The sequence below is a fragment of the Vicia villosa genome, unplaced genomic scaffold, assembly GCF_029867415.1.
Source record: "Vicia villosa cultivar HV-30 ecotype Madison, WI unplaced genomic scaffold, Vvil1.0 ctg.000817F_1_1, whole genome shotgun sequence".
Lineage (NCBI taxonomy): Eukaryota > Viridiplantae > Streptophyta > Magnoliopsida > Fabales > Fabaceae > Vicia > Vicia villosa.
The window spans coordinates 605,072-630,870 of NW_026705360.1; the positions used below are offsets into that span (position 1 = coordinate 605,072).

Consider the following 25,799-nt stretch of genomic DNA (forward strand, 5'->3'; position numbering starts at 1 on the left):
TTAGGGTTTTGACTGAAGACAGCACACTCCTGACTTTTGCTCAGAATTTGACCTAATGGCTTGGGACATGATATCAAGACCTCAAGTGCATCATTTTGACCTAATCCATTGGCTCATAACATCTCCTACACAAAGATTGATCAGACAAATCCTCAGATCAGGGTTTTGAACTATCAGGGACTGAAATCAGGGATCACATTTGGGAAACCCTAAAAATCCCCAGGGAGTCAATCAAAGGTTTCAATCATCTTCAAATAATCCCTATGACAACATCCAATGGAAATTGCATCTCAATTCAAGATCCACAGTCATCAATTTTATCAGGTCGACAATTAGGGTTTTTTGACCTAATTCACTGAACAACTGACCTTTTAATCAGGACATGGTGTCACAACTCAAACCATGGCTCAATATCCTCTAATGCTTCAATATGATCCATTCATACCATTCATTTGGTGAGGGTAGCCTGTTTCATTTGAAATCTCCAGAAACGCGATTCGTCTGAAAAAAGTCAACTGTACAAGATTGCCATTGACTTTTGGGGAATTTTGGTCAACCATGACTTTTGAAGTTTTAAATCATCAATATATGATATGAGAAGTCATTTGATCAAGAAAAATCAAGAAAATCAATCAAGAATCAAAAAGTCAAAAGTTTGACTTTCATACTTAGAAAATTTTTCTAAGTGTTTTTCATGGTTTTTTCCAAACTTTGAAAGGGAATAACTCAAAATTTCACCTACAAACTGAAAAAAACTTCCAACATAAAAGTTGTAGATTTTGATCCAATAAACAACTTTGACACATATAATTTTTTTCCATAAGATCAACCATTTAAGAGATATGAAGCTTCAAAGTTGGTATCTTTTGAAAATTTCACTTAAAACTTCATTTTCTTCAAAGTTCATGGATCTTTTTCACCCATTTCCTTAAAGGTCTTGAAGAAACTTTCAACTAGGGTTTTGAAGTGTGTAATATGAGCTTTCCAAAATGTCCAAGAGCATGAAAAAATATGGAGTGTAGCCATGGTTTTGAATTTTGACATTAGTGATCATTTTCACTTGGATTTGCACCATTTTTCACTAAGTTTCTATACTACATGACCTATAATCCAAGCAATGATGCATAGAAGCAATAATTGGGAGATATTTTCTGATTTGAGATCAGAATGGAAGAGGATAAGAAGCTTGGCCAAAATAACCATGGTTTAGTTACTTTAACCATTTGCATTAAATGTAAAGATTCCACTTTATCTCCAAATGCCAAATCACCAATTCTTGAGCAAGTTGCAAAGATCTGCATTCAGAACTCATGGCCTATAAATAGAGGTCATTTCCACTCTTCAATTCACACCAAAGTCACACAAATTATAGGCTTTCTCTTTCTTTCTTAGAATGCAAGTTTCTTAAGTTTCAAAGAGGTAAAATGCTCAACCTCTAAACCTTTGAATTTCTGACCAAAGTGATGCTTCCCACAAACCACAAACATCATATGGGATGTGTTTGATCCACTCACACACTCCAAAAACATCTCAAACTCAAAATCACTACCTCACTTCTCAAATATGCATAATCTAAGCCTTATCATGCCAAAATCTATTCAAGATCATTTCTGTCCAAAATAACACTTCTAACACCTCACATATATCACATATGAACTATCCAAACACTCACATATGATCTGTAACCTCATAATCTTCAGATTCGATTCACACTCCAAGGTTATGCAGATCGGGTACCACAGCTTAGCACAGATGAATTCATATGGTTCCAAGCATCCAGACACTTTCCATAATCATCATTGAAGCTATTCAGATTGATACAAAGCATCTGTAACATCTCCAGATCAAAATCCAATTCTCAGTTTGGCCGTTTTTGAGGTAAGTGCACTTGAACTTCAAACTCATACTTGCACGCATCATAAATGAAATATGAGCATACCATCTTGTTTCTGCACCTATGAGGATCATTAACCCTCAATCAATTGCATCATAACATGATCATACACGATTTCACATTGAATTTCAGTTCTAGGGTTCTTCGTGTTCATCAGAAAATTGATAGTCTTAGAGTGAAAATAAATGAAATTAAATGCTATCATCATGTTCCTCGTCCAAAACCGAGCAAGATAGACCCTTCACTTGATCAATTTGGTTCAGTTTCAAGAATTTTCAAAATCAAATGGGGATGGTGTTCTTGGCGCCATTTTCTGTTCATAAATTTCAAATATCAGTTTTCAAATATAATTAAACGAAGTTGTTATAATAACAAGCTGCGCGCGCAGCTGGGTTGGCAAGTGTTTTGGCTGGTAAACACAAGGGCGTGGGTTCAACACCTCTAGGGACCAAAACCATTTTTTTACAACTATTTTTCTTTCATTTTTTAACAAACTTCAATTAATTATTTAACTAACCAAATCAATTCATTTTTCATTCATTTTTTACACACCTCTCATTTAATATATATATTTTAAGAATATCAAAAAAAATCATCAAAAAATATTTATTTGATACATTTTTAAATAGTTTTAAAATGACTTGTTTTTAAGTAATTTTAATACTTTTAAATACTATTTTTCATTTGATTTTCAAAACTTAGTAACTTGTAAATATTTTTTTAAGCAAATCCTAATTATCTAAGTGTTAATTGAGGATGATCTTTTGATTAAATTGACTTCTTTCAAAATTCAAATCGTTTTAAAACGAGCGATCGCGATTCTTTTCAAAAACAATAAACCATTTCTTTTTGAAACTTTTGATTAAATCTTTTAATTGATCAATTGGTTTTCAAAATGATGTGGGGCCTCTCGAATATTAGAGAGTATAAGACCCACTCCTTTTTCTTTTTACACAGTCTTTTTATTCAAAATAAATAAACTTTCTTTCAAAACAAACTTTCAAACCGTTTTTCAAACGACGCGTCTGTTAACAAAACAATTTCAAAGCTTTTCAAATATACCATGGGCCTCCACGTAGGTATAAGTCCCAAGCCCTTTTGTACATACCCACTCTAGTACATGAAATTAGGTATTTCATTGTACGCCTTTTGTACATATCTCGATCAGTTTGATTTTTAACTTTGAATAACAAACCAAAAATGAAGGTTTCTTTAAATCTTCCCAAAAATATACCATGGGCCTCCATGTAGGTATAAGTCCCAAGCCCCTTTGTAAATACCTGTTTACATAGTTTTGAATAAACTCAAGTGGACCTCTCCTCGAGTATAAGTCCCGAGCCCCGTGTATACAAATGGATCATGCTTACAGGTATATTTCCTTCATAAACTCCATTATATACACACACTTTGTCATATACATAATTGTTCATACTTGTTCATGTTTGTTCATACTTGTTCATGTTTGTTCATATGTGTGATATGTGTGCTTGTTCAACTTAGTACAACACTAGGTTCCCCATAGCCTCCTATTGGGCTTCGTGCAAAGAATCTCCCTAGTTTAGGTTAGGACATAGAGTATGGTTTCCCGGTGAAATCGCTCTAAGAGCTCAAACCAACTATACCATGCCTCCCCTTGGGCTTTGTACAAACGAGTGACCCTCCCATAGCCTCCTCTTGGGCTTACAATGCAAGGACCCTGGATTGTCCCTCCCATAGCCTCCTCTTGGGCTTACAATGCAAGGACCCTCGGATAGCCTCCTCTTGGGCTTCGTACAAGGACCCACGGGCTTCTTATAAGCATCCCAAATATCCAAAACAAATACCCTAGGAGATTAGACATTTTTCATCTCTATGCTAGGAGTATCTCTTCTATATCATCACAAACAATCAATCAATCAATCAATCAAACTTTTTCGCCGCAAGGCTGGCTAATCAATCAAACTGTTTTACCACCGTACTGGATGATTAATCAAAGTTTTTGTCACAAGGCTGACTTCATTGAAACTTTTGCCACAAGGCTGGCTGATTAATCAAAACTTTTTGTCACAAGGCTGACTTCATTGAAAGTTTTTTTGCCACAAGGCTGGTTAAACAAACAAAAAATCAAAAAGATGTATGTGATGATATAGATTAGATACATCTAGCATTTAGACGACATTTGTCTATTTTCCTTTGCTTCCACTAGCATAAGTGGGAACTACGATTGCTCTGACTTTCTCAACATCCCTTTGAGAATACGTAGGCACAAGGTCGATCCTTGGCGAGCAAAACAAAACAAAACAAAAAAAACCATTCAAACCTTAGCACCCGTAGACCCCGAGCTACAGATGCTCTGATTCCCTCTAGGGGATATGTATGCAGAGGATCGCGATGATCTTTGCGAGCATAATCAAACAAACACCTTAGGTCCCACCTATTTCACAAGAACCTCCACCACAACAAGAATGGAATAAACAAAACAAAGAAACCTATAGAGTACTATAGATACGTTGGGTGCTAATACCTTCCCTTCGTATAACCAACCCTCTTACCCGGAATCTCTCCCCCACTTTTTAGGTTATTGCAGCTTTTTTCCTTTTCCTACTTTGGAAACAATAAAAAGTTTGGTCGGTACAAAAGAAAAATCATTTTTTGAGCACTCGAGCCCAAAGAAGGCATCAGGTGTCTCATCCCGAAAAAGGACAAACGATTTTTCGCCCGCGACACTTACCTCCAAGCGCTGGTAAGAAGTTTGACGAGGAAACAAACCTTTGAAGTTTCTCTACAGCCGTCAAATGGCATCTTACCTCCAAGCGCTGGTAAGAAGTTTGATGAGGAAACAAACCTTTGGAAATTTTCTCTTTATCTGAGATATTGTCCAAACGCAACTAAGACCAGTTTCGAGACATGGACATCCGGAACAAGAGGAGGTTGTTTACCTTTTTCTAAGTATCAACACTTAGTTAAAGAAGATGGATTGCGCATCCTACATTGCCATCCATTCACCAGAATCCACATCAAGTATTTCTGCAGGAGTTTGTCTCCTCATCCCCCGCCAAGTGCGACAACGGGATCAAGATATCAATTACAACATCTCAGGAGCGCCCAAAATTCGGGCATTCTTTGATATTTAAGTCTCTTTTACGCAGGAGAGATCGAGATCTCAATCTCTCTCCCTCCAGATAAAAGAAACTTAAATAGGGGCATCTGTCATACCCTAATTTTTGACCCCCTGAGATGACATATCTTCAGGATTTTCATCAAGTCAAAACAAGTACCTAGAGCAGCCTGACATTCAATCGAGGGTGTTCAAAGACAAGAAAACTTAGGCAAAGGATCAATCAATAAAGGGATTAGTCTCTAATACAATCATAAGACTCAAAAGCCTCATTATTACACCTATGATTGATTAAGACACCCAGTCATCTAAGCACAGGATTACTCAGATCAACAGACTAGGGTTTGGAACCTATCAAGGACTAAAATCAGGGATCACCTTTGGGAAACCCTAAAAAGCCCCAAGAGACCATTCAAAGACATTAATCATCTTCAAATAACTCTTATGACAAGATCCACTGGACATTACACCTCAATTCAAAGTCTACACTCATCATTGTCCTCTGGTCGACAATTAGGGTTTTGACCTAATTCACCAAGATAGTTGACTTTTAATCAGGGCATGAATCCAAAACTCAAGACATGATTCAAGAGTCTCTACTACCTCAATATAATCCATTTACATCATTCATTTGAGGATAAGATCTTGTTTCTACACAAAAGTCCAAAAATTCACTTTGTTAGGCAAAAGTCAACTGTATGGGATCACCTTTGACTTTTAAGGTTTTTGGTCAAAAAATGACTTTCAAAGATCAATATCATCAATATATGGATATTAAAGTCATTTGACCAAAGAAATTCAAAGAAATTCATCAAGGAGCAAAAAGTCGGGAATTAGGGTTTTTGAAGGCATGGTGAGAACTCAAAATTTCACCTACACAACTCAAAAAACTTCCAACATGAAAGTTGTAGATCTTGCAAAATAAAACAACATCTTACAAAGGAACTTTTTTCAAAAGATCAATCATTTATGAAGTTTTGGAAATTTTGAAGTTTAGGTCATAAACACTTAGAAATTTTTCTAAGTGTTTTAACCTAGTTTTCATCCAACTTTAGGCTCATTTTTCACAAATTTCCCAAATGATTCTGAAGAAGACATAAACTAATGATTTAAAGTAGATGTTTAGGGCTTTCCAAATTGTGTTCAACCTTCTCCAAATTCAATTTGAGCTAAGAGTTATGCTTGTTCAAAGTTGGCCTCATGAAGTAAAATTATAGGTCATGGACACTTTTGGACTTTGCAAATTTTGTGCAAATAACCTCTCTTATGGATGCTACACGACCCATAACACATCTGAAACCATGCCATGCATTCATTTTCACCATGCCATAAGAATTGAAGAAGATTCTAAAAACAAGAACATGTGATTATGTAATGATTACATTTGTGAATTTATGGCAAATTGATGAATCACCCAAGGAATCTTCTCATCAACCAATTAGAGCTCACTTTGCATCTGAAATGTCCCCTAAGATCAGATAGAATCAATGGATAGGGGAAGCTAGCCCGAAAATGCATCATTGCATTTTGGAGATTCTTTGAATTTCTTCATGGCTAAGAAACCAAACTCACTACACTAAGCAAGCTCACCACAACCAATTGATCTGCATCCATTTGCCTATAAATACAGAGGCATTCCTCATTCAAAAACACACCAAAGCAACCATATTCCTTGCTTTCTCTTTCTCTTCTCATGTTCATTGTTTTTCAAAGTTCTTTGGCAAGAAGAATCGTTTTCTTCAAACCAGAGCTCATCTTTGGGAAGTGAACATTCTAACATCTCAAGGGAGGTCATTTGAGGTGATCCAAGCACCTGGATCACTTCTGTAAGTGGAGGAACACCATTGTTGCTCTCACTTTGGAGCACTTGCAGTTGGAGGACCACAGAACAATTCAGGAGTTTTCAAGCCAAGCCAATCATCCAGGCACACTCCTCAGGTCATAGTGAAGCTAACCAGATGGCTGCAGCTCATCTGTAACTCCAAATTCAACAACCTCCATGTTCACTTGAAGCTGAAATCGAGGGAGGTCCATAGAGCAATTCAGGAGGATTCAAGCTCCAATAAGCATTCAGTTAGCATCATTGAGTCTCAGGGAAGCTATTGAGATCACTCATTCAAGCCCAGGTGCTCTCTATCATCCTCACGACCTCCATTTTCAGAGGTAAGTTTCTGAACCTCACCTCTTTAATTTAAGCACTCTTTGTGATAAAACTCGATTCTATCTTGTTTAGCATCATCAGAGGATTGAAAACCCTCTATCATCTTTCATTTATTCATCCTGTTTGTCATTTAATTTCAAATTTAGGGTTCATGTGTTCTTAGAGTTTTCTGAGAAATTAGGTAGCTATAGTTCATATAAATAAATGTTAGTTACATATCTGGATTCGTGAGGAAATTTAGAACAAGATTGATGTTTACATCATGTCATTTAGTTGAGAAACCAGAGAGTTAGGATTTTGAAAATTCTTGAGCTCGAGGAAGAAGATGACTATGGCCATGGCGCGCAAAATTTGAATCTGGGGCCAAAGTTTATTTTATTTTGAATAGAAGTTGTTTTATAAACGACTAAATCGTTACAGCCCAGTGGTAAAGAGTGTTTGTGTGTTGCGCGTGTCCAAAGTCTGGGGTTCGAATCCCCCTCGCCCCAGACTTTTTGATTCTTTTATTTTTCAATGATTTAGCACTTGTTTTGAAGCATAACCAATTGAGTGAGAGTTATTATCACCAAGCGCGCGTTGGCTCAGTGGTGTTGTTTTGGGCTGGTGACTTCAAGGGCGTGGGTTCAAATCCTCCAAGGGCCAAAAACTATTTTTTAACACATAATTTCTTTTATTTTCTTCACAACTTCACATGAATAATTCAGGAAAAATATCCTTTTTGGTCCCTTATGTTAACCTCGGGGTTCATTTTGGTCCCTTAACTTCAAAAAGACTCATATTGGTCCCTTAACTCTTCAAATGGTGTCATTTTAATCCTTTTTGTCATATTAGCGACGGAAAAACTAAAAAATCGGTCGCTAAATCAGTCGCTAATATGACAAAAAGGACTAAAATGACATCTTTTGAAAAGTTAAGGGATCAATATGACACTTTTTGAAGTTAAGGGACCAAAATGAACCTCGAGGTTAACCCAAGGGACCAAAAAGAGTATTTTGCCAATAATTCACCTATCAAATTAAATCATTTTCACTTCATTTTTCACACACCTATTATTTAATATATCTATTTTATGAATAGTCAAAAAAATCATAAAAATATTATTTATTTCATGAATTTTAATTAGGTGTAAAATAGTATGTTTTTAAGTGTTTTCTTAAATACTTTAAATATATATTGTCATTTTATTTTAACCTAGTCACTTTGTAAATAATTTTATGATAAAACCCTAATTGTTTAGGTCTTAATTAGTTAAAAGTCTTTATTTTTACCTTAATTAAGTTGACTTTTGTCAATTTTCAAAACTGTTTTCAATCTCCGAATAAATCAAATGATTAGGGTTTTCAAACAACAAAACCTTGTATCATTCCAAATCATTTTTTCAAATTGCTTTTACACCAGTACTGTAAAGTACTGGGCCTCTAATAGAGTGTAAGTCCCAAAAACCTTCTCTTCTTAGCTTGTTTTCAAAACTGTATTTTCAAAATCTTCTTTCTGTTTTCAAAACATTCTTCTGGTATTTGAAGGGCATTATTCCCGGTGAAACTCTTCAGATACCTATGTGACCTTTGTCCATCTTCACTTCTTCTGTTTTCAAAAACCATTAACTGTTTATCATATATATATTCAACTGTTATCAACAAAACAACAAAAATTACTGTTGAGGCTCTGTACATACTTCTTCAATGGCCTCCACTCCATCCAGGTTAGGCTTTACAAGCTTTCAATTTACAGTCTTCATTTAAATTACTGTCAAATATAAACTATGCATATATTAGTTTAGAACTACGTTTGAGTATAAACCTTAGGACAGTTAAACTATATATATATTATAGGAATATGACCTAGGATTGAGAATGTCTTCCCGGTGAAGGCTCTTTCCTAATTAGAGATCTGTAGTTCAAACCACCAAGATGAATTATTCCCGGTGAAACATCTTGGCAAAAACCTTAGAATCCAAATAATAGGACACATCCACCCAAAGAGGAATTATTCCCGGTGAAACCTCTTACCCATTTGCTTAGAGCCAAAATAAGTTCAAAACTACATAGCTTTCTCTTGTGCTATAACAAGGACCCTCGATTAGCCTCCTCTTGGGCTTTGTACAAGGACCCACAGGCTTCTTAAAAGCATTTCCAGCTTCCTCTTGAGCTTGTATACAAGGACCCATCAGGTTTCTTATAAACATAGGAACAGGTCTTTAGTCACCTTTTAGCCTACCCTGGTGAGTTTCTTCCAATTTAAACCAGACTTTAAACAAGCTAAGTTTGTCTCAATTTTGCATTGAGTACACCTTTTGGAATGAGAGACATGGACAGTCTCTATCACCCTTATCTTCATCAATCTTCCTTAGCAGAGTCTAGGATCTATGTTTATTTTCTTCTCAGCATGTGTCAGCCTTCATCTTGGGCTTTAAACAAGAAGTCTCCATTAGATAATCTTTCTGCCATTCATGTCATAAAAATCCCTGGAAAGGGTTAGCTTCCACACATTCTTTCATTTTTCCCCTGGAAAGGGTTAGCCTCCAAAGTCAATTAAAATCAATCCATCATTTCAATAAAACCCCTGGAAAGGGTCAGTCTCCAAAAAACATGATAAAGTCAATTAATCAAAAAAATAAAGATTCATTTCTCTTAGGAGATAATTTCCCCAAAAAGAGTCAAAACCCCTGGAAAGGGTCAGCCTCCAAAAACATGATAAAGTCAGTCTTTTAACAGACAAATTCACCAGCTGAGTCAAAATCCCTGGAAAGGGTTAGCTTCCAAAGAAAACAGTCTTTTAATAAATAAAATCTCCTCAGTAGAGTCAAAACCAACAAAAACAGTTAGCCTCAACCTTGGGCTTCATACAAGGCACCCAAACAATAAAACTCCCCTGTCAAGAGTCAGCCTCAACCTTGGGCATTGTACAAGGCAGATAATAGAGTCTCCCCAGTGAGTTCTTCATCATTCAGTAGCCACAACCTTGGGCTTTGTACAAGGCAGATAAACCATATTTTCATGAGTCAAAGATTCCTAACACCTAGGATCTTTTCCCCATAGAGTCATCCATACTCAGTTTATTTAAGAGTCAGCCACAACCTTGGGCTTTGTACAAGGCAGAAAATAATGTTTTCCCTAGCTAGAGTCAGCCACAACCTTGGGCTTTGTACAAGGCACATAAAATAGAGTCATTCATTCAATTATCCTCAGCAATCAGCCACAACCTTGGGCTTTGTACAAGGCACACAAATAGAGTCTCCCTAAGTAGAGTCAGCCTCAATTCTGGGCTTTGTACAGAACACTAAAATACCCTGTAATTAATCCCCAGTGGAGTCATCTCCCAGAGTCAATAATTAATAAGTCAATCAAAAAGCCTCAAGCTTGGGCCTCATTCAAGCCAGCTAAAGTCAAATCTTTTATACAGTAGATAGACATAGCTTATCTCTATAGAGAGATATTTTTACTACTCTACCACATTCAAACAAACAAACATTTCAATTTCAATTTCATTCAAAGTCTCCCATTTAGGACTCTGAAAGACATGCTCTGGCACATCCCCAGACTTGTACACTTTCCCTAATTTGGATGAGCATCTTTCTTTCATTTTAGAGGCACGATGGCTGTCATACTTGATCAACCAAGTAGACTCCCCTCTTAATGAAACATCATTTTTTTTAGCTTTTCTGTCACTTTTAAATGTTTGTGGTAGAATAGTACAAATACCTCTCTGTAAAGATGATTTCATGTCTCTTTACTGTAAACAGAGATTTAATTCCAAGCTTCAACCTTGAGCTTCAAGCAAGGCACCAAAAATAATTAATTTCCCTAGTTAGTTCCCCGAACTACATTAAGCTCTGACTTCCACTAGGGATATGTAGGCATGAGGTTCACAAGGAATCTCAGCGAGCTAATAAAATACCAAAAATAGTCAGTCTGTCTATCTGTCTGTCTTTCTTTAATCAATTCAATTCATTCTCCTAACACAAAGGAGAAACTTTCCCAATCATTAGCAATAAACACAATCACAATGACACAGAGAAGGTTCCTGTAGAGTACTACAGATATGTAGGGTGTTTAAACACTTCCCTATGTATAACCGACCCCCCGGACTCCAGAATTTCTAGTCTAGGTGAAATCCCCACACTTAGCAAACTCCTAGGGTTTAGTTGAGATCTTTTTTTCCCTTTCCTACTCGTAGGACCAATAAGAAAGTTCGTGTGATATCGTAGGAAGAACTGAAATAAAATTCATCCCACCACGGGCGCATTCTCCTTCCAAATTTCGCGTGAAGGGTTTAGCGTGCCGTCCTCCCAAGTGAAACGGGGAGGTAAAAGAAAACGACACCACAGGTATTCATTGATGACATATTGATTTACTCTAAGAGTGAGGAGGAGCATGCTGAGCACTTGAGGGTTGTTTTGTCCGTGTTAAGAGAGAAGAAGTTGTTTGCTAAGCTGTCTAAATGTGAATTTTGGTTAAGTGAAGTAAGCTTTCTTGGGCATGTGATTTCAAGTGGAGGTATTTCTGTTGATCCTTCGAAGATGGAAGCCGTATCTCAATGGGAAGCTCCTAAGTCTGTTGCTGAGATTAGAAGTTTTCTTGGTTTGGCTGGTTATTACAGGAAGTTCATTGAAGGGTTTTCGAAGTTGTCGTTACCGTTGACGCAGTTGACTAGGAAGGGTCAAGTCTTTATTTGGACTTCGCAATGTGAAGAGAATTTCTAAGAACTCAAGAGAAGATTGACTTCTGCTCCCATTTTGATTTTACCGGATCCGTTAGAACCTTTTGTGGTTTACTGTGATGCTTCTTTGTTAGGATTGGGAGGTGTTCTGATGCAAAGAGGACAAGTTGTAGCTTATGCTTCAAGGCAACTCAAAGTTCATGAGAGGAATTATCCTACACATGATTTGGAGTTGGCAGTCGTGGTGTTTGTGTTAAAGCTTTGGAGACACTATTTGTTTGGATCAAGGTTTGATGTGTTTAGTGATCACAAGAGCTTGAAGTACTTGTTCGATCAGAAAGAGTTGAATATGAGACAAAGAATATGGTTGGAATTCTTAAAGGACTACGATTTTGGTCTAAACTACCATCCTGGTAAAGCGAATGTTGTAGTCGATGCATTGAGTAGGAAGTCATTACACATGTCTATGTTGATGGTTCGAGAGTTTGAATTGTTGGAACAATTTAGAGACTTGAGTTTGTTATGCGAAGAGACTTCTAGTGGTGTGAAGCTTGGTATGTTGAAGCTTACTAGTGGTATTTTGGATGAGATTCGAGAAGGACAGAAATCTGATTTAGGCTTGGTTGATCGATTCGCATTGATTAATCAAGGAAGAGGTGGTGACTTTCGAATTGATGAAAATGGTATTATGAAGTGTCGTGATCGAGTTTGTGTTCCAGATGTTGCGGACTTGAGAAAGAGGATTCTTGAGGAAGGACATAGAAGTGGTTTGAGTATTCATCCGGGCGCTACTAAAATGTATCAAGACCTGAGGAAAATGTTTTGGTGGCAAGGTATGAAGAAAGACATAGCGGAATTTGTGTATTCTTGTTTGACTTGTCAAAAGTCAAAGATTGAACATCAAAAATCGTCTGGTTTGATGCAACCGTTATCTATCCCCGAGTGGAAGTGGGATAGTATCTCGATGGATTTTGTTTCAGGATTACCGAGGACATCGAGTAATTGTGAGGCAATTTGGGTCGTTGTGGATAGATTGACTAAATGTGCTCATTTTATTCCGATGAGGATGGACTATTCAATGGAGAGACTTGCTAAGTTATACATCGAGAGAATTGTGTGCTTGCATGGTATTCCATCGAGTATTGTTTCGGATAGAGATCCGAGGTTCACTTCGAGATTTTGGGAAGGTTTGCAAAGCGCATTGGGTACGAAGTTGCGTTTGAGTTCGGCGTATCATCCGCAAACCGATGGACAAACGGAGAGGACTATTCAATCACTTGAGGATCTTTTAAGGTCATGTGTTTTAGAACAAGGAGGAAATTGGGATAGTTTCTTGCCGTTGATCGAGTTTACTTATAACAACAGTTTCCATTCGAGTATTGGAATGGCACCATTTGAGGCTCTTTATGGAAGGAGGTGTAGAACTCCTTTATGTTGGTATGAGTCGGGAGAGAGTGCTGTAGTTGGACCCGAATTGATTCAAGAGACTACGGATAAAATTAAGATGATTCAAGAGAAGATGAAGGCTTCTCAAAGCCGGCAAAAGAGTTACCATGATAAGAGAAGGAAAGCTCTTGAATTTGAGAAGGACGATCATGTGTTTCTTCGTGTTACGCCAATAACGGGAGTTGGTAGAGCGTTGAAGTCACGTAAGTTAACACCACGATTTATTGGTCCTTACCAAATTTCGGAAAGAGTGGGTGAAGTAGCTTATCGGATTGCTTTGCCACTGTCTCTTTCTAATCTCCATGATGTGTTCCATGTGTCTCAATTGAGGAGATATATTACGGATCCATCACATGTTATTCAGTTGGACGATGTTCAAGTAAGAGATAATTTGACGGTTGATACAACACCTATGCGGATTGAAGATCGCGAAGTGAAGAAGCTTCGTGGCAAAGAGATCGCTTTGGTGAAAGTGATATGGGGTGGAGCCGCCAATGGCAACATCACTTGGGAACTCGAGGATAAGATGAAGGAATCACATTCGGAGTTGTTTGTTTGAGGTAATTTTCGAGGCCGAAAATCTTTTAAGTTGGGGAGAGTTGTAACAACCCGTTTTTTTTATAGTATTTATTTTATTATATTATTTTATACTTTTGGTGTGTTAAATTAATTATTTAATAGTTATGAGATTTAATTATTTATTTAATTAATTAAACTTGAGTGCATTTGTGTTTAATAGAATTAATTAAGTTAATAGAGAGTTAGATTGATTGGGCCTATTTATTTGAGTTATAAGCAATTGGGGGGTGCTATCATTTTTTTGAAGCCCAAAATAATAAATAAAGATAGTAAGAAAGGAAATAGGGTAGAGGAGACTCATTTCATTTTTCTGGTTTTTTTTGAAGAATAGAAGTGGAGGAGAGGAGCAAGAGGAGGAACTAGGGTTTTGGAGGAGAAATCAAGAGGTAAGGGGGAGAATCCCTAATCATTGTGGGCTAGTATAATGGGGTAATTGGTAGCTTAACATATTTATATTTGTTCATAGTTAAATCTTATGAAATCTGTATTTTAAATTCTGTTTAGTGTATTGGAACCTGTAGAAAAAAATTGGAATTCAAATCATAGATCTATGCTGAAAAAAAAAATGAATACTGTGTTCATAGGATAATAAAAGTGAAAATGAAATGGAAGTAGAACACTGGTGAATGAGGACCGCATGTTGCTTGTAGGCGACACCGTAGAAACGTAGGAATATGTTCAGCTCACACCTTAGTTCTGTTGGCTGTTACTGTTCCTTGACATATTAAAAGAAAAGAAAACGTGAAGCCCATTTATTAGTGATAAGAAGTACTATAGTGACTAGCTTTGGTCAGGTAGTAGACCCTATGCATAGTCTGTTACTATGTAATTACAGTAAACAACACTTGGCCAATTTCTAAATGAACCAACATTTTTTTCATAAGACAATGCCGCTGGTAACTCCATTGGCCAAGTAATAATTTTGTGAATCACCAATTCATTTTATCAATAATTTTGTTGAATGGAAAATCATTGCTTAAATTACTTTATTTATGGAAATCACTACTGCTATAGCTATATGTACAAGTATAGTACTATGAACATGAGGCTTTCATATATTTAGTGAATGAAGTGCCACTTAATGCTATTGGCTGGTCAGTTAGAGGAAAAACGTGAAATACCATTTCCTGTGGATGAACATGTAACCGTGATACATCTTTGGCAAATAAGAGTGTGGGGTTCCAATACATCTTAATGCTGCTGTACATAGTTTGTTCATTAGAAAGGAAATGTGAATACTACCACACATCATGGTGAAAAACGTGATGTACATATATATTAACTAATAAATTGATATGTTCCTTAATTTCCCAAGGTTGACATTTTTATGAGTAGCTAGATAGTATACTTATAATGGTTTCTTAGTTTATTATGAAAAAAAGTAAATCCTATATAATTGATAAATTATGAATTAGCATGTGATAAATATTAATTATTAGTGTTAATTGAAAGGTGGATTGGAAATTGTGTGTTGATTATTATATGTGAATAATGCTTATGTGATGAGAATGTTGTGTACAATATTGTGGGATAATTCATTGAGTGAATTATTGTGATATGCTAAATATTAAGATGGTAGAGATGATCTTAATTGCATATGTTTGATTAACATTGTACATACATTCATATCATGGATGCCTTGAAACAAAGGTGGTTTGCTTTGAAACATAAGCGAGGCTTAGATTCTAAAGTGAATCGGAAGCGGTAAACTATATGTTTACGTTGTTGGGCTTTGGTCTTGTCCGGATCGGAAGCGTGGCTTGGATTCTAGATATTGAATCGGAAAGCGGTGAAACTTGGGTTCACAATTCGGTACCACATGCATGGCGTCACATATCTTGCATTGAGTCACATTAAAATTATACGATGATTGAATATGTGAAGTTGATGTAGTTGCGATATGTGTACGTGTTTGATAATTGAAAACGAGTGATGTTTGAATACATATTTGATTAGATGTGTGAATATGTGAGAATTATTATTTGTGTACTTATTTGGAAATATAATAGTAGATTTGAAATATTGTACCAATTAAGCTTGTTGTATACTCGGTAACATGTGAATTATGTGTTGATTACTATTATATATTCCGTTTTACATAGTATGACTAATTACTTGAAGTGTTGATTTAACCATTATATTCAGTTATACTTCTTCATAATGGTTCGTATTCTCACCCTTCTGTTTTAATGTTGCCCTCGTTTGGCGACATGCAGGTTCTGGAGTTTAGTAGCCGCGTGTGACCTAGCCGGAGGTTCTTCCTTGGTTATTGGAGACTAGGTAGTGAGTCAATGCTCTGGTCATGTAACACTGGGTAGACTAGGTGTATTGAACTCATGTTATATTTGCGTATGTATTATGCTATGACTGGTGAACTTATTTATTAGTTACATGTCTTTTGAGAGGTTTACAAGCCAAACCATTTTGATTATGTTTATGTTGAATTGAGATTATTAGTCGATGTATGATCATGGTATGGGACATGAATCATTATAAATCACATGAGTATCATATATTTCCGCTGTGAATGCATATCCAGGTTAAATTGTGATTTGATATTGAGTGTTATTAAAAATGACCAGGAGTATTGTGCTGTATAGATAAATGCTGTCAATTTTTTTTAGGTTTTTAGTTCTTCTAAAAGCATCAGTGTGACGCCCTTTTAAATTATATGCATGTTATTCTCTGATTATTTGTTAAATATTTTGGGGTATAAAAAGGGGTGTTACACATATCACCCGCAAAACAGTGGCCAAGTGGAAGTGTCGAATAGGGAAATTAAGCAGATCTTAGAGAAAACTGTATCCCTATCTAGAAAAGATTGGTCTGCAAAACTTAGAGATGCTCTATGGGCCTACCGAACGGCCTATAAGACCCCTATTGGAACAACCCCTTATCAATTGGTCTACGGAAAGTCCTGTCATTTACCTTTCGAATTGGAACATAAGGCCTATTAGGCAATTAAAACCCTGAACTTAGGTTACTTGAAAGCCGGAGAGAAACGTATTCTGGATATCCATAAGTTGGAAGAACTCCGCTTAAATGCGTACGAGAATGCCATCATTTACAAGGAAAGAACCAAGATATGGCATGACAAGAAGATCATAAAGAAATATTTCAACATTGGCGACCCAGTTCTCCTTTTCAATTCAAGACTACGTCTCTTCCTTGGTAAGCTTCGCTCACGATGGACAAGTCCATTTGAAGTTTCAAAAGTTCTACGGTCAGGAGCAGTAGAAATTAAGAACAATTCATGTACCCCATTTGTGGTAAATGGACAAAGACTGAAGCTGTACAAAGGGGGCGATCTTCCCGTTGACTACTCTAGTCATATTCTGATAGATCCTCCGATACCTACATGAAGTAAGATCTAACCGTCAAGCTAATGACGTTAAACGAGCGCTGCGTGGGAGGCAACCCATGGTTTATTTTCACTTTTATTTTGTTTTTTTAGTATATATATATATATATATATATATATATATATATATATATATCATCTGAACTAACTTCTCGTGTTTTATGTTTTTCAGGATGAATTACCTAGACGGTATGGTTGTGATTTTCAAAGGTGAGACGCAGAGAGCCCGATTTGCTACTTTAGCTGCTAGACCCATGGTACCTACTAGGTACCCCGATCAGAGCTGCATGGGAGCACTTGGGATTGAGCCAAGTATCAGGTATCTGTGCAACCAACTTGGCTGGAATGATTATGCTGATGATATCCACAAGACCTACAGGAACCTTACTTTAGAGTTCCTTAGCTCCTTAGACTATAACTCATGGGTGGGTGAAGGAGATGACCGAGGACGGATTAATTTCCGGATGTTTGGCACTGAGTACACCCTGACCATGAAGGAGTTTGGGGATCTACTTGGTTTCCAAACTGGACCGCTGCCATTACTGAGATGCCATTGAATTAATTTCTGAGCAGAGATATTGACAAGTTTTGGCAGGATATTACTAATGGAGCTAGCCTTGACCCTTCTGCCCAGTTGTCGAGGAAGATCCATAACTCAGCGTTCCGGTACTTCGAGATGATTCTCTGCCACACTTTCTTTGGGAGGAGCTATGGTGACCACCTAGTCACTGCTGAGGAGGTCTTGTTCCTATATTGTGCTAGCCAGTCCAGACCCATCGCTAGTGGAGGTTTCCTGATAGAGAGCTTAGACCAGACCGCCAGATCCACCGCAGGTTTCATACATTCCGGAGGGAATGTGACACAGATAGCTTCTGCTTTGGGCTTGGACAGGATGTTATTTCAGCTGACTCCTTACTGTGGGTACACCTTTCTGGATCTAGACTTCTGTATGGATCGTGGGCTCATGAGGAGAGCCTCTTTCCATCCTTATCAGTACAGGTTGCTCATAGACGATCAGACAGTTTACACCTTTACCCTGCCTGACCCCCTGATGACGTGTGTGTCCAATACTGCCAACTAAAATTATTTTGTGGAGGGTTGGGGCGAGACATCCTATTCTACACCCGAGGACACCATCTCTGAGTACACCCCTGGCCCAGAGGACCCGATTCCAGAGTACACACCAGAGGATCCAATTCTTGAGTACACCCCCGGTCCTGAGGACCCTGTTCCTGAGTATACCCCTGGACCTGAGGATCCTGTCCCGGAGTACACACCCGGACCTGAGGTTGTACACACTACTGTTTTCACTAACAACCTCAACTTGCAGGAGCCTGACGTCCGCACTCTACTGATCGCCATGCGCACCGAGATAGCCACGCTCCGCAGTGAGGTAGCCGATCTTCATCTTCAGTTAGAGCTGAATGATGCCTCCTTTGTTGGTGATTTAGATGACCTAGCTCACGAGGTGGCAGAGATGCGACGCCAGTTGACCGAGTTACGTGGTCCAGACCTTCCTGCAGGGCGCCCTCCTGGTTGGTGATAGCACTATGATGTTCAAGAGATCTCTTATATATATATATATATATCTGTGTGTGTGTGTGTGTGTGATTTCCCTTATTTTGTTGTTTTTCCCTTTCAGTTTCATTTGATACACTTGTTGCATTTCATATTTTATACACTATCTATGTTGTGATGACCGTTGATATATATATATATATATATATATATATATATATATATATATATATATATATATATATATATATATATATATATATATATATATATATATATATGTTTGTGTTTTTCTTACTCACTTGTTATACTAATGTTTTGTTTTCCTGGTCATCATAACAAACATAAAATAAAAAAAAATTAATATATATATATATATATATATATATATTTATTTGTGTGAGTGTGTTCATATACATATATATTTGTTCTTACTAAATATAAAAAAGGTATATATATATATATATATATATATATATATATATATATATATATATATATATATATATATATATATATATATATATATATATATATATATATATATATATATATATATATATTCTACAAAAATACATATGCTAGGTACACCCCCAAGATCTGTGAGATGATGCAAAAGAGGAGGCCCAAGGGCCTAAGGGAACGAAACCGGACCAGCCAGTTTCAACCTACCGCGCCCGCGGTGACGCAATGGTCACCTAACGGCTAGTTGCTCGAAAACCTCACCATTCTTCCCCTTTTTCCATTTCCAAACCCATTCTTTACCATTCCTCTCTTCTACTTTCTTTCTCACACCTTCTCTACCTCTACACTTCATAACCTCCCTACTCTCTTTGCATTCATTTTCAAGAAGATCCCATGGAATACCAAGGCTATATTTTGCGAGAAGGCAAGCCGGGCGACAAGCAACGTCAACTACTCGAAAGGTTGACAACTACACCCATCCACTCTACAAGGTATATCGATGAAAACTCTCTCTACTCTCTAGGGATATACCATAATGTTTACTTCCTCTTAGATAAACTAGGCATGCATGATATCTTTGCCACACAAGCATCCACCTACCCTAGGCTGACGTACGAATTTCTGAGTTCCTTGATATATAACGTCTCGCCTAACACTGCTAGCACCGTAGGTGGAGTCAAATTTAGAATGTTTAATGTTGAATATGACTACTCCACCGACGGTTTAGCAGCCATGTTAAGATTGCCTTATGGGGAAGGTGCTATTTGTGAAGCACCCCTGGACATGGATTGGGCATTCGAAGCATTTTGGGCCAGAATTACTACTCAAAATGCAAATTCTTTTGATGGCCTACTTGCTTTGCATATCCACAATCCTGCCCTTCGGGTCTTCCGTTTCCTTTTAACATCCACCATCTTTGCTCGGGAGAACCCGAACAAGGTGAATGCTAAGGAACTAATTATCATGCAGAGTTCCTAGGGGACAACAAAGTGAACCCGGCCCCGTTTATGATTGCCCACATGCACCACGTTGTGAAGAAAGGAGGACCGATTTCCTTTGGTGGCCTAGTTACCACTATCACTCGTGCCATTGGCTTAGACACCGAGCTTACCACTCTAGACCCACTTCCCCCTTGCATTGCAAACCTCAAGTTTTTAAAAGATATGCGTTTGTGCAAGACGAGGCAGGAAGGTGGTTATTACCTTATGGTTGGTGGTTCCGTCGTACCGAGTGTTGTTTTACCTTGTACCCGTCGCACTGATATCAGATTTGAGCGCAACTGGACCTATGATATAAATGCCCCAGCCTTTATTGGTCCATTGCCCCCAAATTTCCCTATTGATGAGGGTAACAACACTAATGATGAGTTCGACTATCGAACACAGGAACCACCCCACTTTTCACCATCACACACTGCACCCTCTTCATCTAACCCTCATGCAGGTACCGTTCCCACTTTCCATGTTACTGAGGACATGTGGCGTGAGCATATGGCCCGCGAGGCCTAGAGGGATACCCTCCTGGCTACCATGCAGCAACAGGTGGCCGATAACATGGCCTTCATGCAAGCATCCCAGGTGCAGAATGCCCGCTCTCTACAAAACATTATGGAACGTCAGCTTGCTTTACAAAATGAGCAGCACCGTCACCAGACCACATATGCTAGTCCCTTCCGTCTGATGGAAGCTACCCAAGGTACCCTCCTTGGTAGGACACAAGAGCTACAAGAGGCAAGTGCCGTTTTGCAAGAGAGGATGGAGCAACTAGCATTGGGAAGAGAGCGCCACCGTCGTAGCCGTGGCCGCCGTTTCGACCGTACCAACCAGGACGGTGAGGGAGCTAGTGGCCCCCACTAGCATTTCAGGTACCTCCTACCTGCCTTATCTTTGAACATTGGGGACAATGTCCGATTTAAGTGTGGGAGGAGCATTTATCGCTTTTATTTCCTGCTTTCATTTCCCTTCAGTATGTTTTTGCTTTCTTAGTTAATAATAAAATGCATGTGATAGACGAGTCCTTATGTGTAGTGTATACCCTCTCCCCCACCCTTAGACTTACAAATTTTATTTTCTAAAGGAAATTATGGTTGGTTTTAAGGATTTGGGCTATGAGACAGGTTCTGGATAGGTTTGTTTTATCTTAGGCACTCGTTTTTTCGAAAAATTGTTATTGTTTTAGCACCTTAAGCTTTATGAAATATTAGATTAGACCCTTTTTCTTCCCATTGTGCTATAACTCGAAAATATGTACATATAGGTCCTTAAGTAGTTTATCTTAGCAGTCGGCTCCGGCCTAAGCATGCTCTAAGTATAGGATCGATGAGTATGAGTGAATGATCTCCATTGCCTAAAAAAGTTAAAAAAAATACATATATGTGTGTGCAACTATGAGTTGGGTAATCCTCACAAGATTACTTAACTCGAGATTGTTGTAAGCATCAATAAAAACAAAGAAAAAAATAATTATAAAAGGCACACCCGTTGTAGTTGGTCCAGAGGTATATGGTGCTGGACTTGGTAGGGAGGACTACAGTCCGATCCCCCACAACTTCAAGTGGGTAAAAATAAAGGGGTTACATCAACTCTTGTACCAGAGCCCCATTACTTGAGATCATAGTCACTAACCGGTCACTATACCATGAGTACGTATGGATAACAGGCTTAATGTGATTGCACCCGAATGAAAAAGGACCTCGTACTAAAAAGAGTCTTAGCATAGTAGGATATTAGGGGTCAGTCTGTATACTTATGAGGCTTATGTTTGCATTCTTGCGTTTAGTGTTGCCACGATAACCTTAGTTCGGATAGCTAGTGCCTAGCAACACACCTTTACTCGAACTTAGAAGCCCTCTTTGACCAAAACCTGTAAACACCAGAACTTCCCTTTTTTCTAATTTTGAGAGTTGTTGCTTGAGAACAAGCAAGAGTCTAAGTGTGGGAGGATTTGATCACACTGAATCGCACTATGTTTTTGGCTCGAATATCACATGTTTTCCTTAGCTTTAATCATCTTTATATCGTATTATGCTTGTATTTCCTTTATTTTCAGGATTCTTGACCTTTCAGAGCCTCTAGTGAAGATACGAGCCAAAACGCCAAGAAAATAGGGTTTTTCACGAAGAATTGTGCTTATGGCATTCTGCACCTCGCCGGCTATAGGGGACGTGATGACGTGGCCCACTTCATGATGGAGCCAACTGCCACGAACACACGATCATGCCATTTACTCCTCACCGCGCCCGCGGTGGAGCTTCCGTGCCCGCGGCCTTCACAAATGGACTCCCGCCCAAAAGGAGTTGAGGGGCACTCCTGTCTTTACGCTGATCCAAGATTCACTATATATATAGTTAGTTTTTCATTTTCATTTTTTATCCAAGCTTAGTACAAACTTAAGCCATATACCATCAGTATCTGTAAAGTAGTAACCTCTTCACATCGGGGAGTTACTACGGTGTAGATTGAGTTGTAATCGAGTCTTGGAGCACTTTGGTTGAAGTTTATCATACCAGCCTTCACTTTGTATCAAGATTCATTCTCCGTTTTATAGACTCTAAACGCACTTACCATAGTCTACACATTTTATAGACTCTAAACGCACTTACCATAGTCTACATGTGTTATAGACTCGCAATTACTATGTCTAGCTAAATTATAAAGGTTTGAATGTAATGATTGTGATCATGTCTGTGTTCTAATTGTAGTATTAGTGAAAATACTCTGGGGATGTTTTACTTTTAACTTGAGTCAAATTATGCTTTAAAATGTTTATTGGGTAAGATCGAAATTCGTCCATATCAAAGATAGACTTGATTATTATTTAACCAAGCAAAAGAAGCGAAAGCGATTTGGTTGGTTAAATAGGAATCATTAAATCATTTGTAGAAAACGATTTTGAAACTATTTTCGGACGCGTTTGTAGGTTTGAAATCCAACTCTTGGTCAAAAGCCAAGAGTCTCTTTAAGTTAATCTTTCCAAGTAAAATCACTTTTCTGTTAAGTCAAAACTATCAATTTCTTAAAAATAGATTTACTGCTTTAACGCGGAAGGCACCCTTTATATGTGACAATAAAGCAAGTTAAATTAAAGAGTAAATTCGGTTCTTAGTAGCCAAAAGCTACAAGTTCCCGTTAAATTGGTTCTTTGCTACGAACATAGTCTGGAACATAGTCTGGTTCCATGATTTACATTCCAACCTATCGCTTTAATCTGTTATTCACTTCGCGCACTTACCTTGTTGCATTGCACTCACAACAATATTACTGTTCACCTTAGATAAGCACCTTAACAATAGTGTCGATAGATTGACAATTGGTCTCTGTGGTTCGATAATCTTATATATTATTTCGATAGGTTGTGCACTTGCAGTACTATATTTAAGCTATACGTTACAGACCCATCATCATATTTACTTTATGTTATTGCTTAAGACTGGTGAATTATATGTTCGTTAGGAAACTCTGATAGCTTTCATTTTTTAACCAAAATTAAGTTTATATCATCAGGCTTTTTCAGTGTGAAATTTTAATATATGTGGTGGATAACCCAAACCATTAATTTAGTATATGGTTTTAATCTTTATTCTAAATTGCACTAAAATGGAATATAAAAAAAGCAGTTTAATCTTATTCTTTAGGGCCAGTTTGTTTTGGCTTTTTTAAAAATGATTTTTATAGTGTTACCAAATTTTGTGAAAAATTTTTTTACAAAGAAACTTTTTATAAAAGCTTCAAATGAAAAATCTGTTTGAATAGTTATTCTTAAAATGTGATTTTAGGTATTTCATCTATTTATGGGGAAAAATTTTGGATATCAAAATTTCAAAAAATCACTTAATTTTGAAGCTATTTCAAATAGATTTTCATAAAAATCATTTTTGAAATACAACTTTTTGAAAAAATTATGATTTTGACTAAGTTTTGGTCTTCAATTATGTATGTTTATGTTATAGGATGTCAAATTAAGTGTTTCATTTTAGAAAAAACGAATATAAAAAAATTTGTAATATTTTGAAAAACGGTTTTAAAAAATCTATTTTCAAAAATACAAAGAAAAAATCCATTTTTTTAAAGCTGAAACAAACTGGCCCTTAATCAGTACTTCCTCACTCTTGATTAAATTTGTTGCTATGAATTTACAAAATTATATTGTACTGATGCATGTTGTTACGGATTTTTATTAATGCTTAGCGTGTTTTCTTGATGGATCCGCATTGTTGTCTTTATATGTTTTCTTATTTTTTTCAGGTTGCTGTCATGAATTTTAATCCAAAGCTTTCATTAATATTATAGCAAGTTTGAATTACTTTAGTAAAATAATGGTCGCATTTCCATTTAAGTGTCCGAAAGTAATCTTAGATGTTTCCTCAGTGTATTGTTATAGAAGACGTGCTGACGGGAGTGCATGCTGCCAATGCTGTACAAATGAGGTAAGCATTGGATTATGTTCCTGGCATTAAAGAAAATGATTTATAATGTCTTCTTGAACTTACCAAACCCAAGTAATTTCTGAACTACAAATTCGCCTAGATGTGTCAATATTATTGTTTGCAAATGCATAGTTGTAAGGACCATATTGTTTGATTTGGAGTCTGCTGGCCCAAATTTTATCTGAGATGACATAGGACGAATTTCACTAGATGATATTATCAATGGTGACTCTATTGGATATAGTATGTAGTTTTTGGAGTTTGTTGTAAATCTATCATTTTTATTCAAATTTTCTTTATTGTCTTTGTAAAAGTAAAATGTTAAGACTATAATCAATTTATGGTAAAAACGGGATACAAAAATATTTTTGAATCATCGATGGGATGTCTTTGAATACCATTCGTTTGTATCTGTAGAAAACGTAATGACTTTGCTTTATATATATAGATTAGGAGAAATAAGAACAAATATAGCTATTCGATTGAAACTTGATACATATGTAACTAAACATTTATTATGGTTGGTGGTTTTTACTGTTTTACTTCAAGAGGACAAGAAGGCAGAGAGTTACTAGAGAAGTGTCTATTCATCACAGAGAGGTACAAAGGAAAGGAGAGCGACTAGGTTTTGCTTACGTTGAAAAAAATTGTATACTACTTATATATGTTAGGGAGAAAAGATGAAAAGTTTCTTCTACAAAGAAGGCTATATGTGCTTAGGAAGAAATATAAGCACATGATTCATCACTAAAATGTTGTAATATGTTTATAGTGTTTGTAATATTGTATCTCTTTATACAGCAAACACTACTAGAAATTTGGCCTACGGCCACGCTAAAATTGTCCACAGCTCAGAAACTGTGGCCACATATATGATTTAGCCATGATTATCAAAGCGTAGACGCATGTTATAGAAATATTGAATTCGGAGTGTAAAACTGTGGCCTGTATAACGGTAGATATTTTAAGCCGCAACTAAGAAACCGAGGCCTATAATTTTCAGTTCAAACTGTGGCCAAAACCCCAAAAAAAACCCCTCCAAAAGTTCCCTCCTTTTTTTTAGTTTCCCTCTATATCTTTTAATATTTTCTTTTCTATTTTTTTTAATTAAAAAAAAGAAAAAAAATGAAAGAACACGAACAAAAACTCCATCTCCCAAAGCCATATGAACAAAAAACACGCACACTCTGAAAA

The 25,799-nt window shown here is 37.0% G+C and overlaps 1 protein-coding gene across 1 annotated transcript in view; it reads left to right on the top strand.

Moving 5' to 3' along the window:
• LOC131631395 (uncharacterized) overlaps nt 1-16,370 on the top strand; it is a 66,164-nt gene extending 49,794 nt beyond the window's left edge. The window contains exon 4 of the mRNA XM_058902190.1: nt 16,053-16,370. Coding sequence (XP_058758173.1) covers nt 16,053-16,066 — 14 coding nt within the window. The 3' untranslated portion in view covers nt 16,067-16,370. The remainder of the gene's footprint in view (nt 1-16,052) is intronic.
• Nucleotides 16,371-25,799: the final 9,429 nt, after the last annotated feature.